The 16766-nt window shown below is 39.7% G+C and overlaps 1 protein-coding gene across 8 annotated transcripts in view; it reads right to left on the reverse strand.

The window, feature by feature from the left end:
- The window catches only part of LOC110397772 (glypican-5-like), a 409202-nt gene that overhangs the window by 379564 nt on the left and 12872 nt on the right, over positions 1-16766 (reverse strand). For all 8 annotated transcript variants that reach the window (XR_002437961.1, XM_021394557.1, XM_021394558.1 and 5 more), the window contains exon 2: positions 14910-15071. Coding sequence is in view for 7 of the 8 variants with exons in the window: in XM_021394557.1 (XP_021250232.1) it covers positions 14910-15071 (162 nt within the window). In the remaining variant the exon portion in view is untranslated. The remainder of the gene's footprint in view (positions 1-14909; positions 15072-16766) is intronic.

Genomic DNA, 16766 nt, shown 5'->3' on the forward strand with positions numbered 1-16766 from the left:
AAAAGAAAAGAAAAGAAAAGAAAAGAAAAGAAAAGAAAAGAAAAGAAAAGAAAAGAAAAGAAAAGAAAAGAAAAGAAAAGAAAAGAAAAGAAGATTCTCCCCTTCATTTTATGGAAAATGAAATCTTTTCAGTCAGCATTCCTGAAGCTACACCTGAAGGGTGTTCCCTGCTGTCCCTGAGTGGGATTAGTGTTTTTATTTAAAATTCAGGGACTTGATTCAAGTCAGAGCCAGACTGCATCTTAACTCTGTGAATGTCTTTGGACATCTCTGAATTACTGAACCTATTTTGTCCCAGAACAGAAGCAACATGCTTTGCATCTCTACATCTTTTACATCTCTAGTTGAAGGTCACCTAATGATACTGTTAGAATTCTATGTAAATACTACTGAAAATCCCATATAGGTTGACACTAGCAGCACTCAAGAGACCTGGCGGTTCCTTGCTCTTCAAATTCTAAGTGCTGTAGCTTGTTACTAAGGAACCCCATACCCAGACCATCCCAAAACATCTGCATACAGCCACATTTTGGGAGTGTGCTTGCACATGTCAAATGTCCTTAACCCTGGACAGTTTCTCATTTTAGGCAGCAGAATTTCCTGATGAAAAATGTTAAAGACTTCTCCAGTCATATTATTTATTATATCCATATTAGATGTGAATGCCTACAGAATAAATTGATTTCAACTATACAGCATGTCAATAAGGTATTCTTATTTTTAATAAGAACAAAATCTTTTAATAAAGGAAACCAGATGCTGGCTTCATACACATAGTTTTGGGGGAACAAAAATTCATGTAAGTTTGGTGTTTTTCCTTGAGTTCCCTTAATACAATGGTATCAAATGTTTTGATCCAATGTAATTTTTAATGTAGTAATGTCTTTTGGCTGGAGAGGCTCCTTACTTTTTCTAGCACAATACATCTCAGTGAAGCTGCTGTGCTAGGTTGGTTTTTGTGTTTTTGTCAGTAGGGTAAATCCTGTTGCCTGTGGATGATTTCTTTTTTTGTTTCATTTGTTTGTTTCATTTGTTTGTTTGTTTTTTAATACATTCTGACAAATTTTCAGAAATACTGAAGTGTATTTTTAAATAAACAAAACTATGTAACTTTTTAGATCCCAGTGAAATGGGGAATAAATCAAACAATATGAAAATTATTAGAGGAGTATTAAGTTTCAGAGCTTTAAACGCAGATGTGGAAAGTGTGCTTTAAGGACTTCATTTATATCTCTCTGTCAGCAGAGACCATATGTTGGACCTGTAGGCTCTGTGCCTGAAAACACACGATACTATTGAAGGCGAACTTAAAGAACTTGCAGGTAGGACTTGAGGAACAGGGTTTTAGCAGCATGTCTGATACTCAAATCTGTCCACTCAATCCCAGTCTTCAAGCCTGAGTTAAAAGTTGCTTTCCTCAAAACTGGATGAAGTCACTAGTTGGTACTGAAGTGTGTCAGATTTCACACATCTTTTATAAAGACCAACTTGAAATACAGGGGACTTAAAGTGAGAGAAGGGAAAACTGAGAAAAGGATCTACTCAGAAGTACTCATTGGAAGGATTTTTGAAGTTCTACCTCTGCCAGGTTTTCCATTTGTCTAGTCTACGACATGCACCATTGTTTTATGTCTTCCATGTCAGATTCCTTGGAAATGAAAAATCCACCTTTAGAGCAGAAAAGAAGTTTTGGTCATCTGTTTTCAATTGCGTATGTGAAAGTCTGAGAATGCGAGAGTACACTACAATCACACAGATCACTCATTTCTTACATTTGCAAGTTGCCATTCACAGCAGCATAGTGGGTGCTGCTGTGGGCAGAGAAGAGATAGTTTCACTCTTAGAAGCTGGAAAAAAAAAATCTAGTGTCCCCCTAGCAAAGTCTTAGGTAAAATAGGAGAAATTACGTTTCTGAAGATAAATAGTGAGCAGTAGGTGAGATCTTACAAATGCAGGAAAAAGTTGTTGGGCAAAGAGATTCTCTGTGAGAATTGAGGGCACTGTAATTTTTAGAGGACAGGGAAAGAGATTTCTAGGCCAGATGCAGAGTTCCGGAGGGCCGACTTTGGCCTCTTTCGGACCATGGTTGAGAGAGTCCCTTGGGAGGCAGTTCTAGAGGGCATGGGAGCCCAGGACGGCTGGGAATACTTTAAGGAAGTTATTTTAAAGGTGCAGGAGCTGACCATACCCCAGTTACAGAAGACGAGCCGTCAGGGTAGAAGACCGGTCTGGCTGAACAGAGACCTTAAGCTGGAACTCAGGAACAAAAGGAAAAAACACTGCCCTCTCAACAGAACTGTAGTAAAGCCTTGGTTCTCAGATTCACTTTCCCACTTTCTGCAAGTGTTTCTTCACTTTCTTTGGACAACTGCACACTCTCTTCAAATGGCATGTGTGCTCTTTCTATCTGGTCTATTCTTTTCATTGATTTATTGAATTACACTTTCACCATGCATTCATACTCAGGAGATATGGTCAACAACCTGACAAGGTGCTGGAAAGAATGAAGAAGATGAAAGTTAATTACAGCAACTCACAGGTGAAACACAGAGATACAAGATGAATACAAACACTATGTGTGTGTTCACTAGATTTCTAATTCGAGCATCAATGTGCCCTGCCCAAATTGAATGAAGCACATTTTTAAACAGATAATGAAGAGACCGTCTCTGCTCCAAATTGCTTACATTCTTGGTATCAGATGACATCAAAAGCCAAATGCCCTCAGGAAGGCAGTATGCACGATGATTATTAAGGCTAAATTGGATGACATCTTACCTAGATGATTTATTGTTTCCTTTAAGATGAATTTAACATGTATTTCTCTCATCACCTCACAGGGAATAATACCATCTATTCAAAGCCTCAGAGCAAACAACTCTATCATAGAGTCCATCACAAAGATATATAAACAACAAAACACTTTTGCTTGAAAGTCAAAGCAATATAATGATACAAAGCAGTCAAAAATTATTACCAAACATGCTTCTGGCAGAACTAATAAATCCATTATCTATCCTCGAGCACAGTTCTGTGCACTGTGTGCTTGAAAAACAACTGCAAGCTATTTAATAAAGTGAACCTGCATACAACATGCAGAACTAAAACAAAGAACTACTCACAAAGCTACAGTCACCACACTATGAGGTCATAGAATCTTTTGAGTTGGAAGAGACCTTCAAAGGTCATTTTGTCCAACTTCCCAGAAATGAACAGGGACACCTACAGCTCCATAAGGTGCTCAGAGCACCATCCAGCCTGACCTTGAATGTCTCCAAAGACAGAACATCCATCTGGGCAACTTGTGCCAATCCCTCACCACCCTTATTGCAAAAAACTTGCTCCTAATATCCAGTCTAAATCTCCCCTGTTTTAGTTTGAAACCATTTCCCCTTGTCCTATCCCAACAGACCCTGCTAATATTCTCCTTCAGATACTGAAAGACTGCAATCAGGTCTCCCTGGAGCCTTCTCTTCTTCACACTGAACAGTCTCAGGTCTCTCAGCCTGTCCTTGTAGGAGAGGTGTTTCATCCCTTGGATCATTTTTGTGGCCCTCCTCTGGACACACTCCAACAGGTCTATGTCTCTCCTGTACTGAGGACTCCACATCTGGATGCAGTGCTCCAGGTGAGGTCTCATCAGGGCGCGATCACATCCCTCCACCTGCTGACCATGCTTCTTTTGATATAGCCCAGGATACAGTCGGCTTTCTGGGCAGCAAGGGCACATTGCTGACTCATGTTCAGCTTGCCATCCGCAAGTAGCCCCCAAGTCTTTTTCAGCAGGGCTGAGAAGTCTCCATTCTTACGCCCCCCAGGTTGCACTGGTAGCAGGGGTTGCCAGGACCCAGGTATACACCTTGCATTTGGATTTGTTGAACCTCATGAGGTTCTCCTGGGCCACTGCTCAGCCTGTCTAGGTCTCCCTGTTGGCACGCCATCCCTCAGACTTGTCGATCACACCACAGAGCTTGGCGTCTTCTGCAAACTTGCTGCGGGAGCAATAGATCTCACTATGAATGTCACTGATTAAGATTTGAAACAGCATCAGTCCCAGTACTGACCTTTGAGGGACACCACTCACCGGTGATCTCCATCTGGACATGGATTGACCATCACTCTGGGTATGACCTTGCAACTAGTTCCTTGGCTATCAAACAGACCACCAAAAATCCATCAAATCCATCTTTCTAATTTGGAGAGAAGGATGTTATGGGGAATCATGTCAAAGCCCTTACTGAACTCCAGACAAACGACATCAGTGGCTCTTGCCTCGTCCACTGACATAGTTACACCATTAGAAAAGGCAACTAGGTTGGTCAGGCAGGATCTGCTCGTGGTGAAGCCATGCAAATTCTCCCTTATCATCTCCCTCTCTTCCAAATGCCTTTGCATAGCTTCTAGGAGGATCTCTTCCAAAATCTTCCCCAGCACAGAGGTCAGGCTGACAGGATGGTAGTTCCCTAGGTCATCCTTTCCACCCTTCTTAAAAATGAGTGTGACATTGCCTTTTTTCTAGTCACCAGGGACTTCACCTGACCACAATGACTTTTCAAATATCACTGAGAGTGGCTGGATGACTACATCAGCTAATTCCCTCTGGACTTTCCTTTTCTGGTTGATGTACCCATAGAAGTCCTTCCTGCTTTTCTTCACATTCCCTGCCAAGTTCAGTTCCAACTGAGCTTTGGCCTTCCTGACGCCAACCCTACACAGCCTAGCAACATCCCTATATACTCTTCCCAGGGTATCTGTCCCTGTTTCCACTGCCTGTGCATTTTCTTCTTGCTCTCCAGTTTCACCAGCAGGTCCCCATTCAGCCATGTCAGTCTTTTGCCTCCTTTGTGCCCTAAGGAAAGCTTCCTTAGAGACCTGCAAACTCTGGTCCCTTCTCTTTAAGGGCAGTTTTCCAGCAGGTTTTCTTGACTAACTCCCTGCAGAGCTGGAAGTTGGCTGTTCTACAATTCAGCATCTTGATTTTACACTTATTCTGTCAGACTTCTTTCATGAGTGTGAACTCCAACATTGTGTGGCAACTACAGGCCTGATGTCAGCAATCACTTCACTTGCATTGGTGAGTAACAGGTCTAGCATTGCATACCTCCTGGCGGGGCTATTACTTGAATACCATGGAGGTGTCTAATGCCAGGCTGGATGGGGCCCTGGGCAGCCTAATCTAGTGGTTGGCAACCCTGCCCAAGGCAGGGGGTTAGAGCTCAATGATTTTTAAGATCTCTTCCAACTTAAGCCACTCTATGATTCTATGATATCCTTCCAGTACTTGAAGGGAGCATATAAACCTTCCAGTACTTGAAGGGAGTGTATGAACAGGAGGTGGAACAATTGTTTACATGGGTTGATAGTGACAGGACAAGGGGGAATGGTTTTAAATTAAGACAAAGGAGATTTAGGTTAGATATTAGGAGGAAGTTTTTCGCTCAGAGGGTGGTAACGCACTGGAACAGGTTGCCCAGAGAGGTTGCGGATGCCCCATCCCTGGAAGTATTCAAGGCCAAGCTGGATGTGGCTCTGGGTAGCCTGGTCTAGTGCTTGGCGACCCTGCCCACAACAGGGAGGTTGAAACTAGATCTTTGAGGTCCTTTTCAAACCAGGCCATTCTATGATTCTATGATTCTATGATGCCTGGCTCAAGAAGTTATCCCCAGTGCATTCCAGGAGCATTCTGGACTGCCTATAGCTCATCGTGCTACTGTTTCAGCAGATGTCAGGTTGGTTGGTCCCCAGCAGGATGAGAGTGATTGAGATGCATTCTGTAGCTGGAAGAAGAAGGCTTCATCAACAGGCTCCACTTGATCAGGCAGCTTATAGTACACACCAACCACAAGACTCCCTGCGTTGTCTCGGTCTCTGTCACCCACAGGCTTTCAGCTTGCTTGTGGCCATTCTTTAGGGACATGCCATCTCAGTGTCAAAAAAGAAGACTCAATAAAAATTTTTATTATGTTTAAGAAAAAATCCATTATATGCAACATGGTCAGTAGTTTTTGTTATCCTAGAAAGATTTCTGTGGACATCATCTTTGTTACTAGAGTTTGGAAGACAGTGATTTACAGTCCAAGGCTAGAATTAATCGTTCTTCATAGGTTTTCATTAAATCTTTCACCTATATTTGCTATTTTGAAAGCATATCAAAGTCGTCTAGATTTTTTTTAATGAAAGTTGGCAGTCTTCCCCATTATTCCCCTTTTTGATTTTTTTTTTTTCATTTTTTAAACCAGTAATTTCATCTTTCTGACAAGCTGACCAAATGACAAGGTAGGAGGGTGGGGAATGCAATCAGAAACACACAAAAAAATGTCAAGCTCCAGTTATTTGCATTACTATAGTACTTAGGGATGCTAACAGAACACAAAGATCACAGGTAAAAGGGAGCCAGGATAAAACATGGTGCCTGCCTCAGAGCTGCCAATAAAAGGAAAGGCAAACAACATCTGACAGATAAACATACACAGTGGAGGAAAGACAAAAAAGGGCATAAGTGTGACAAAACTGGTCGTTGTAGCGGGCAGTAGTTTCAGCATATTTTGGATTGACTTTAACAAGCATTTTGTTTATCTTGACCTTAAGGGGAGTTTTAAAGATGGCATTTAAAGGAAGATAATGAAATTGTAGGTGATTTTTTCAGGTCATGCTTCTCCAACACAGAAGACAGCACTGGATAAAACAGAAAATGCCATCTGAATTTTTATGGTAAGTGAATGAAAAAGTTGGCATTATTGGTCTGTGACAGTAACTGACATTTAGATCACAAATCACAAGTGACTAGCATTATGGCCTCCACTGGGAAGTACAAGATGAAAGGCATTATTTCAGATGCAGTACAGTAGCAGTATCAAAGAGAGAATGGCTAGGAAAACTATCTTTTCAGATGGATTCTGAATAGGCACTAGCAGTGTGAATCTAAAAAACGGTATGATCATTAATATGCAAATACTAGGAGTGTTTGGTGAGATTTTAGCTTTGTGAAGAAGAAAACTAGTATTTAAATTTGCAAGACAATTATTATAGATCATGACAAAAATGCTGTGATAAACGGACAGCAAGTTTGCAGATAATGATCCCATTAGAAAGCACAAGCTAAAGACAAATAGTGCAGCTCAATCTGAAGGGGAAGAGAAAAACCTAAGCAAAGGACAGTTTGGTCACAGAAAAACCATTTTAATTGTGATGAACTTCTGACAAAACGACAAGGTCCCTCTACTACATTTGACATGAAATGCAAAAGTCAAGTAGAAATCTTCATAACAACATGCATTTAGTCCAAGAACAATCATTACAATCTGCATTAGAATGAATATTCCTATAGATCAATCTCCAACAGTGGCCAGTGACACAATTTTGAAAGTATCTGAACAGGACAAAAGCACAACAAAGTTTTCCCAGTATACTATCTTCCAAAGGTATGCAGCTCAGCTTTCTCAGCCAGAGCTGTTCTCTCCGTGCTTAACAATAATCATACCATTTTCCCCTTCTGAACTACTAGTATTGCTTGAAAAAGAAGACCCTTCTGTTTGCTCCGAATCTGTCACCACTACAAAAAAATAGTTTTTGTATTGGAGGAAAGAATAAAAAAAATAATGCCTTCTTGAATTCTTCATCACAATCAGTAGCATGGAGAGGCAGGTAGGCTGCTCCGCAACTAATGCCTCCTATTTATTTCCATGGAAACTACAACAGATACAAAGAGCAAAATAACAGTAAAAAAAAAAAATCTCAACTTTCAGAACACATACAATGGGAGATGAAACAGTATAGGGAAAAAAATCAAAAGATTTTTTATTTTGTCTCATAGGACATTTAGAGTCCTGTATATATTCATTTTACACTGAATATGCACTATAGAAAATCTTAAAGATAACAGTTTATTTTTTGTTTTCACATTTAACTTCCAGCCTGCATGTATATAAAAATAAAACACATTCCTTATATTGTTCCTTTAATGCATAGTAGATCATACAATAGAGAGGCAGGATCACCTCCCTCAACTTGCTGGGGTTGTTCACCTTGGAGAACCAGAGAGCAGCCTTTCAGTATCTAAAGGGAGGATGTGAGAAAGAAGAGAACAGACTCATTAGCAGGGTCTGCTCTGACAGGACAAGGGGGAATGGTTTCAAACTAAAACAGGAGATTTAGACTGGATATAAGGAACAAGATTTTTACAGTAAGAGTGGTGAGGCACTGGCACAGGTTGCCCAGAGATGTGGTGGATGCCCCATCCTTGGTGACAATCAAGGTCAGGCGGGACAGTGCTCTGAGCACCTGATGGAGCTGTAGGTGTCCCCGTTCACTGCAGGGGAGTTGGATAAAATAACCTTTAAAGGTCTCTTCCAAAACAAACAATTCTGTGATTCTATGACCATCACAGTGATTCCATTTTTTAGGAAAAACAGAACAATACAAGATACCAGGTAAGAAACATATAACATGAAAACATATCTCTGAATCTAGAATCTTGAGCGAAGTGCGCACCCAGCTTCTGAGAAGGTAGAGGTAAAATGCACGGTTTGCACCGTGACGTTAATAATTGCCATTCACAATTTTATGCTAATATTTACTACCAGTCCCTGGTACATCTCAAAGTTTTCTTTTAATTTTGCATGTTCATAAGATAAAAGTGAGTGCTTTAGGAAATACCACATATGAAATTATTTTTATATTTTGCTGAAAAAAGGACACTTTAACAAAAAGAATTTAGCATCCCTTCTCCCACCCCATATGCAGACCAAGACTGAAATTTTAGCTAAATATCAAGTTCTAAAGCCATAAATGGCATATAGAAGATGAATATTTATACTGGGAATAATACATTTTTAGCAATAAAACTTCGGAATCAGATGGCACAATGGAAATACTATCCAGCATATTTATAGCAAGTAGCCTTACGCATACTAAAATTGTGGTCAGCATGTCGTCAACATTGCCAATTTTTGTGGCACCCAAATGACAGCTTGTTTAAAGAGAGGAAATAATGGATGGAGGGGAAGGGCAACAAGGGATAATTGCACAATTGTAACAGGTACATTTCAGCCTCAACTCAAAGCTCATAAATTATTATTCATCAAGGAACAGTAAGGTACAAAAAAGGAAGAAGATCCACTGCTCATATTTCTGATTTACCTTGCCACTGCACAAAACCTTTAAGTGGCCCTACAGCCTTACTCAGTGTGAGGCAGTTACTGACATTTCAATTAATATGGCACCAATAATGGGGACAAAAAGCAGCATGGTAGAATCAGATGATTGTGTCTCTTAAAGGTGATTCTTCAGCACCACTGCGCACAAGTTTCTTGGTTACACAGGCCATTCATTCCTAATGGGCTTTGGCTCTCCTACCTACAGTTCTTTAATTGCCTCCACCTACATCGAACAGTTTTACAGTGGATCGCAAACCTGGGGAATTCCCTCCGATGACAGCATGGTAAGCACACTGGGTTATGACCATTTAAGCATTACCAAAATACAAAGGCAGAGGAATCTTATGAAAGTGCTGATGCAGAATGCCGCTTCCTCATACTGCCCTCTCCACCATACTGACCTGATCCGCAGTCAGGGTGAAGAAGTCCAACTGTGCAAGATCAAGAACAAAATGAGGATCTCATTCAGGAGATTACAGGCAGCCAAAATTACTTTCCCCACTACGGTCTCTAGAAATCATTAACGCTTTTTTTTTTTTTTAAATAAGGGATCAGAAGATTTCACTAAGATAAGCTGTGGTGCACTCTTGGCCATGCCTATGGGCTCTTTTGTCACTTTTGGAAGGACAACTCCCTCCCCAGTGCCTCACTTTATCCATCTCTAGCACTGACAAAACAACAGCAAAGTCCTTTTCAACAGTGCTTCAAGATATAGACAGAAAGTACCATTTAAAGAGCTCTGTATGTTTCAGCAAAGAAGAGCAGCAGGCAAACAATAGTAGGCTAAGTGCACAAAGTTTGCCCACATGAAGCTACAGCTAAAAAGGAATATTCTAGCCTTCCTTAGGCTACTTATGTAAAACAGGCTGTCATTCCTGCTAGAAAACACAGATTGTTTGGCCCACTGGAATGAGAACAGGAATAAACAGCATGCAGGAGGTGGAGAGAAATACTCTAATGAAGCCTCTTATTTCTTTTCTCTGCATGAAGTCATTTTTGCAATGAGCCAAAACAAAATTATACATCTTGGCAAGCTTTCAGCTCAAAGGTCATCCGAGTACAAAACACTACTTAGCAGGTTTATAAAAGCAGAAAGGGGTGGGTAACAAATGGTTAGAGTAAAAGACCAAGTAATACAAGATTATGAAAAGTACTAATTAAAAGATTATGAAAAGTACTAATTAAATCTGTTTCTGCAATCCATTAGTAAGCAAAGCAAACCAAAGGTGTGATGGTGATGCTTGGTGGGTGTCTCTTGGTGCTGGTTAGCTTTTTTTTTTTTTTTTTTTTCTGATTTTGGACTGTATCTGCTTCCAGCATTGTGACTACACTGCATATACTAATTAACTACAAAACAGAGTGCACTTCTCCAAACTAGTATCTTTTGTTTTTATTTTTGTTTTAATTTTGTAAATTTCATTGTGTGTTAGCACCATTAGCCAGTCACCTATATTTCAAGCTGACATTTCTAAGTTCAGTAGAAATAAATGCCAGCAATACTGCAACTCAGCCAATTAAAATTTATAATGTTTGACTCCGTATGTCTGTGAGCCTGTGCACTTGTTTCCGGAAATGTTCAGGTCAGTTGGACTAGACAGTACTTATCACCAGTACTGGTATCAAACCCATGACCTACAGAAGCCACCTGACTCATCCAGTTTACCAGAGAAACAGCCAGATCAGGAACTTTGTGCTTAGGGATTTTTTGGATCAACTGGATTTTTACTTTCAGGCCTTTCATTGAGAACCAGGAGTTCCGGGCTCGATCTCTGCTACCACTAGTTCTCCCCATTATCTTGTATCATTCATGTCCTTTTCAGTTGTCAGCTGCAATCAGATGACAACAGAGCAGAACAATGTATTTACAACAGCAGTGCCACAGCAGCAGCTTCTGCTACTAAAAATAGCAACAAAGACCTCATCCAACTCCCATCTCCCCACCCAGTATAAAGAATACAACCACAGCTTCTCTCAAACCCTTCACAGTTAGGAAGGAGATAAGCACAATATTACAAAGCTGTTTTATTCTTCTGCAGGAGGGAGGATATTGGAACACCTGGGCCCCCTAACAGAAAGCCAAAGGAATGCTATTTTGGAGGAACAACACAAAAGCATCGCTTTATAACTACCCTATTTTATGAAAGATTTCCCTTCATAGGCAGTGAACAATTTCTACTCCATGCTGTGAAAGTAAAAAGTACAGCAAATAATAACAATTTTTTATTTTTTTTTTCTGGAAACTGCCAAGCTTTTCACTGTATCTCTGATTACCTCCTAATTTGGTGAATGAAGTGTGTAGGTTTCAAAGTATCTCGCTATGTCTCTTTGCAGAGACCATCAGCAGAGCAAATAAATTACCAATGTTTGGACTCTCATTACCTCAAATTAACCTCAGCATAAAACAGGAGCACAGTCAAGCTTTCTGTGGGTCCTTACACAGCACCTGTTAGCACTCCATAAAGGATATGGAAAAGGGATGGCAGGTTTCTCTCTGCTGCCTGCCCACAACAAAGCTTTCCTATCAGACTATTGATAGCTCTTCTGACAGCAACTTTCAGCCTGCACAGCCACACCACTTTTAATCCACAAACAATGAATCAAAGTTGCCTTGTTTGGACCCGTCCCCAAGGAGTGCAGCTATTTGCATGAGTGAACTGATGAGACGAGTGGGGAACAACAGGGAACAGAAGAATAACTGTGCCAAGGAACATGTAGTATCACCACAAGAAATAAGAAACACATCCATTCAAATCTAAGCTAAAGCAATACATTTGCTAATATGCAAGTCTAAAAAACGGTTAGGATGAAAAAAGAGCAATTTCAAAGGAAAACATTCTGGTTGTCAAAGAGGAAAGTGAGTTACAAAATTAAAGTATCCTGTTTGATCATTTGTTTAAATCGTCACCCTGTGCATTTCTAGCCTGCAGCCATGGGTGCAAAGATGGAGAAAGATTTTTGGATGGAACAAACTAACCCTGCAGCTGATGTCAGTGTGCCTCTGCCTACCCTAATTACATGCAACAGCATTAGACAAAGGAGTTCAAACAAAAAACACACAAACAGAAGATTGATTTATGAAGTGTTTGAGCAAATACTGCGTCACTAATATCAAAGACTTAAAAGGGAGAAAAACAGCAGCATGAAACTGTAGTTCTAAGGCTGACCATATGTAGGAACAGGCATTAGCCCAAACATAACAAGCCTGCCCACAGCTGCAGTATATTTAATCAAATCTTACAGACTAAAATTTTTGCAGATCTAGCTCTGGCACCAGTGAAAATTGCCTTACTTCAGCTGCGGGCAAAATTACTTACATAATATTTTCAATTAAAGAAAATAGAATCTCTTCAGATCAAGATGTCCACAGCTGCCTGCAGCACCCAGGCATTGTAGAGGGAATTCTTAACTGAATTTCTATTAAAACTCCTATTCACATGAAAAAGCTCTTTCTCATTAATACTTGTGGTATCTAATTATCAGCCCTCAGAAATGTCTTTGGACTTCCATGAAAGAAAATAAGGGGATAGGAATGTAAAACAAAACAAACAACAACAAAAAGCCTCACTCTCTACAAAAGCTGTGCTCTCTTCCTACTAAAGTTTAATTCCCATCACCACATTAAAAGTTGGACTCCTGAAAATCAACTTTTTGTACCATACTCGTCTTGAAAGTTATTTCATCAGTATAGTATTAACAGTACTGTGTGTCACAAGTGCACAGAAAGCAATTAAGAGGACTAACTACTGCTTTGCTTTGACTATGCTAACACTACCAAAGGTGTGTGTTTCTAACACTGTGAAAAGTGTGAGTTCATAAAAGAAAGTTTTGCACATGAAAACCACACAAGTAAACAATACCACATACAAACAAGAAAACTGCTATTTTTCACAAGTCCAAATGAGTTCCCATTACCGTAAGAAATATGAAATCCGAAAGGCACCTGAGAGCTTCTTAAAATAAGGAATTTATTGTTGTTAAGACTTTAAATGTGCTTTTGGCACTCTCACCATTCAAAAGAACAACAAACCGAAGCAGACCAAAAGTTAACTCAGTGCAAAGATCTTCCCTCTCATTAAGTATCTCACACAGTACTATACACAGCAACAGAATGTTTGTAAGACACAGGATAGATAAAGAGGCTTTTCACTGACACCTGGGACAAAACCAAAGGACAATGCAGCTCCCAATGCAATAAAGCAAACTTGCATTTTTGAATGTTCCATTTAACACAGACAGAAGGCTAGACATAACAAGGTACAAACCACCTACTTACCCACTTCCAGGACATGCCTGTAAATTTAAACTGTGTGAAATGTCAAGCCACTTTCATTTCATAAAAAGGCTTCCTCATCAATGGACCATACAGCCACTAGCTTGACCTAAAGGGGATAGTAGGTTAATCTATTCTGACCTTATCTCTGTCACGATACTGAAAGACTGCTTGAATAACTCACCAGCATTTAACAATGCCAACAGACACCTCTTCAACACAGGGACACTTTTACTACAGTGCTCCTCCAAAGAGCCCTCAAACCAAAATTTTAAATCATGGGAGTTACTAAAACATTTTCAAAATCTGATAGTGAATAAACCAAAATGACATTTTTCACTCATAGGTACAGAACAGAAAAAAGAAGTAAGCAATCAAAAACAGATTTTTTTTTCACCTTGCATTTACACATCTTCAATAACATCTAGCATCAATTACTGTAAATTTTAGATAATATGCCATCTTTTATTCATTGACAATCACTTTTTAAATAGTATTTTACAAATGGAAGAAACTAGACAAAAAAAAATCTACTATTTGATAAAATAAGTGCCTTATAACAACAAGCTTAATCATATAAACCTCAACACTGTATTTTGATAACTACTGGCTTGTTTTCAAAACCCATTCCATGAAGGTGCTCAGCACTAAATACAGCAAAATAGTAAGATAAAATTAAGCACATTAGTCCCACAAAGTCAGCAAGCTGGATTCATCACTCAATGACTGATTTAATCAATCTCACATTTAACATTCACAGCCTATGCTTAAATGCCGTTCTAGAGAAAGTCCAGTGCGCAACAGTTCACAATGCATAATCCTACACAACCACTTCCCTAACAGTACAACAAGGGTTTGAAGAAACTACGTAAACCTGTATTAACACGTTAGAGCAAACATCTTCGAAAACATCATGATTTATGAGAACAGATTTTCACTGCAGAATCCTTCATGCATGCACATTCAACAGTGTGGCCGTAATTCTAGAAAACAGGAGGTCCCTGCATGTTACCTGTTAGGTAGTGAAACATTTTAAAAAGCAGAGAAAACTGTACTTTCATTTGACACATCAGTTAGAGCACTCATTCTTCAGCTTCAAAAAGTAAATTTTGATTTAACTTTCTACATCTGTAAATGATTTGATGACATAAGAGTATCAAAAGGCACAAAAAACTATCAGGCACTTAAATGACATTTGAAAATGCCTTGAAAAATCCACACAAATCTTTTTTTAAATGATTTCAGGAATTAGGGCTAATCTAAACCTGATTAGATTTAGGCAGATACTTAAATTTAACAGCCAAGACTATGTGCCATCACTTTTTTCCAAAGGCAAGATCATTAAAGAGCAAGGAAGTAAACAAGAAGCCTGTGACTACAGTATGCAATGCAATATGAAGAACAAAAACAGCTTTTCTTTACTTTGTATGGGATGATTTTACAAGCTGTTCATCATGGGACTGGAGTACTTCAAAAGTTCCTACCTTGAAAAGCTGTAGTGTGGCCAACAATCATGTACTTCAGTTCAAAATTCAGCACCTGGATACTCTGCGTCCTCTCTCTTCGAACAGCTGCCTGGTAGCTTTCTTCCATTCTTTTGGTGCAACATGTTGGCACTCTATCTTGACAGATCTGTAAATCTGACTCTATTAAAAGAAAGGGAACAAACACCATTAAAATAAATAATGCTTCCTGATGTCAAAGCAATAACCAAGTTAAAAAAATACCAGCAAAACACATTAGGCACAAAATCACCTAAATACAACACAAGGAGTCAGCAAAATCACTGAAGATGCACATTTGAAGGGGTAACGCCTCCAGTGCACAACTCATGCTAAAGGCATGAGGCCTTTTAACATTTGAGTGAAAACCATGCCTCAAATTAGGATCCAGTATGCACCATGCAGTGCTTCAAGGAACTGCCTACTCACCTCCTACACTAGTGGAAAGCACTCAAAATCTGTAAACTTTTAAGCAGCTCAAAATAAATAAAAGCATTAGTGTTTTCCAAAAACTTGGCTTTTTTTTTTCCTTTTCTCTCTAGTTCTGACATGCTTAGCCCCTTTCTGAATCAGATTTCCAAAACAACAAAAAGCAAGAACAGAAAAGCAAGCACCAATAGTTGCCACAAAATGGAATCCATTTCTGTAGCAGCCTGCATTTATCTATGTAGGGCCAAAGATAAGAAACTATGATGCTACATTTATATATATCAAGTGATATGAAATGCCTGTAAGAAGTACTTCAACTTCTGAGCTTGAATAGTACTAAGCATCAACAGGCATTTATGTAAACTAAAAAAAAACCTGGTTATAAGCTTAGTTATACACAGGCAGATCTCCACCTGTCTAACAGTAACCTTAGTATTTCTGAGAGCAAGTAATGGCCCACCTATATTTAACAAAGGCCCTGAAGTCATTTCTACCTTGAAGCTACAGAAAATTTTAAAGTCTATTAAAAATTTCTTAACTTTTGTGGACTATTTTTGGTTCTACCTTCTTTTTCATTTTCTTGTCTTTGTGTCAGTATGTTTAGTATCCTTGATAAGGAAATCTACATTACACAGAGTTGTAGCAGACATTTGGGCGCTATTTGCCATGCACTATGATATTCTCGGGAGCCATAAGTTCTGGAAAGGAGCTGTTACGGACAGAAATATTCCTCTGCTTCATGTAACACATGTTTTAAGTGGGGAAAACAAAAAAAAGCAAACAAAAAAAAAATCCACAAGTGTCTACTAAATAGTGAGAGCAACTCTAAAAACAGATGTGCAAAAAAATCCAAACAACCAAAAAAGCCCAAAACAAAACAAAAAAAAAAACCTACAAACACATCTGAGTCAAAATAGCAAAAAAAAAAATATTAGAAAGGAACCATTTCCAGTGCAATCATCAGCAAAGCAAGATAAGAACTTCCCAATGAGATGCTGTGACAGCACGTGTCTGGAGCTGACTTCCCTTCACCTCACAGCGAGGATGGCAGCTGGCAGGGAAGGGGCCACTAGGCTGGGTGGGCCCAGGCTGCTGCTGCCTGCACATCTTTTCTCCTACCCCTGCACAACTTTGGGACAGGAACTGCCCCTTCCCCATGGCAGAGGCTGCAGGAGGCTTGGTCTCGCCATTCAACAAACTCCTCACAGAAGCGTGAATGGATGCCTGGATACCTGACAGAGCACGGCATCAGCATGGGCCATCTTACCACACAGCTGCTCCAGCCAGACCCCAGTTCACCAGCACTGAGGGGATCCCTGCTGTTATATCACTGCTGATGGCCTCACCCCAGGCAACAGAACTGCAACCAGTGGGCATGACTGAACAAGAATGGCCCTGACTCTCCACAAC

Source organism: Numida meleagris, chromosome 4 (genome assembly GCF_002078875.1).
Source record: "Numida meleagris isolate 19003 breed g44 Domestic line chromosome 4, NumMel1.0, whole genome shotgun sequence".
Lineage (NCBI taxonomy): Eukaryota > Metazoa > Chordata > Aves > Galliformes > Numididae > Numida > Numida meleagris.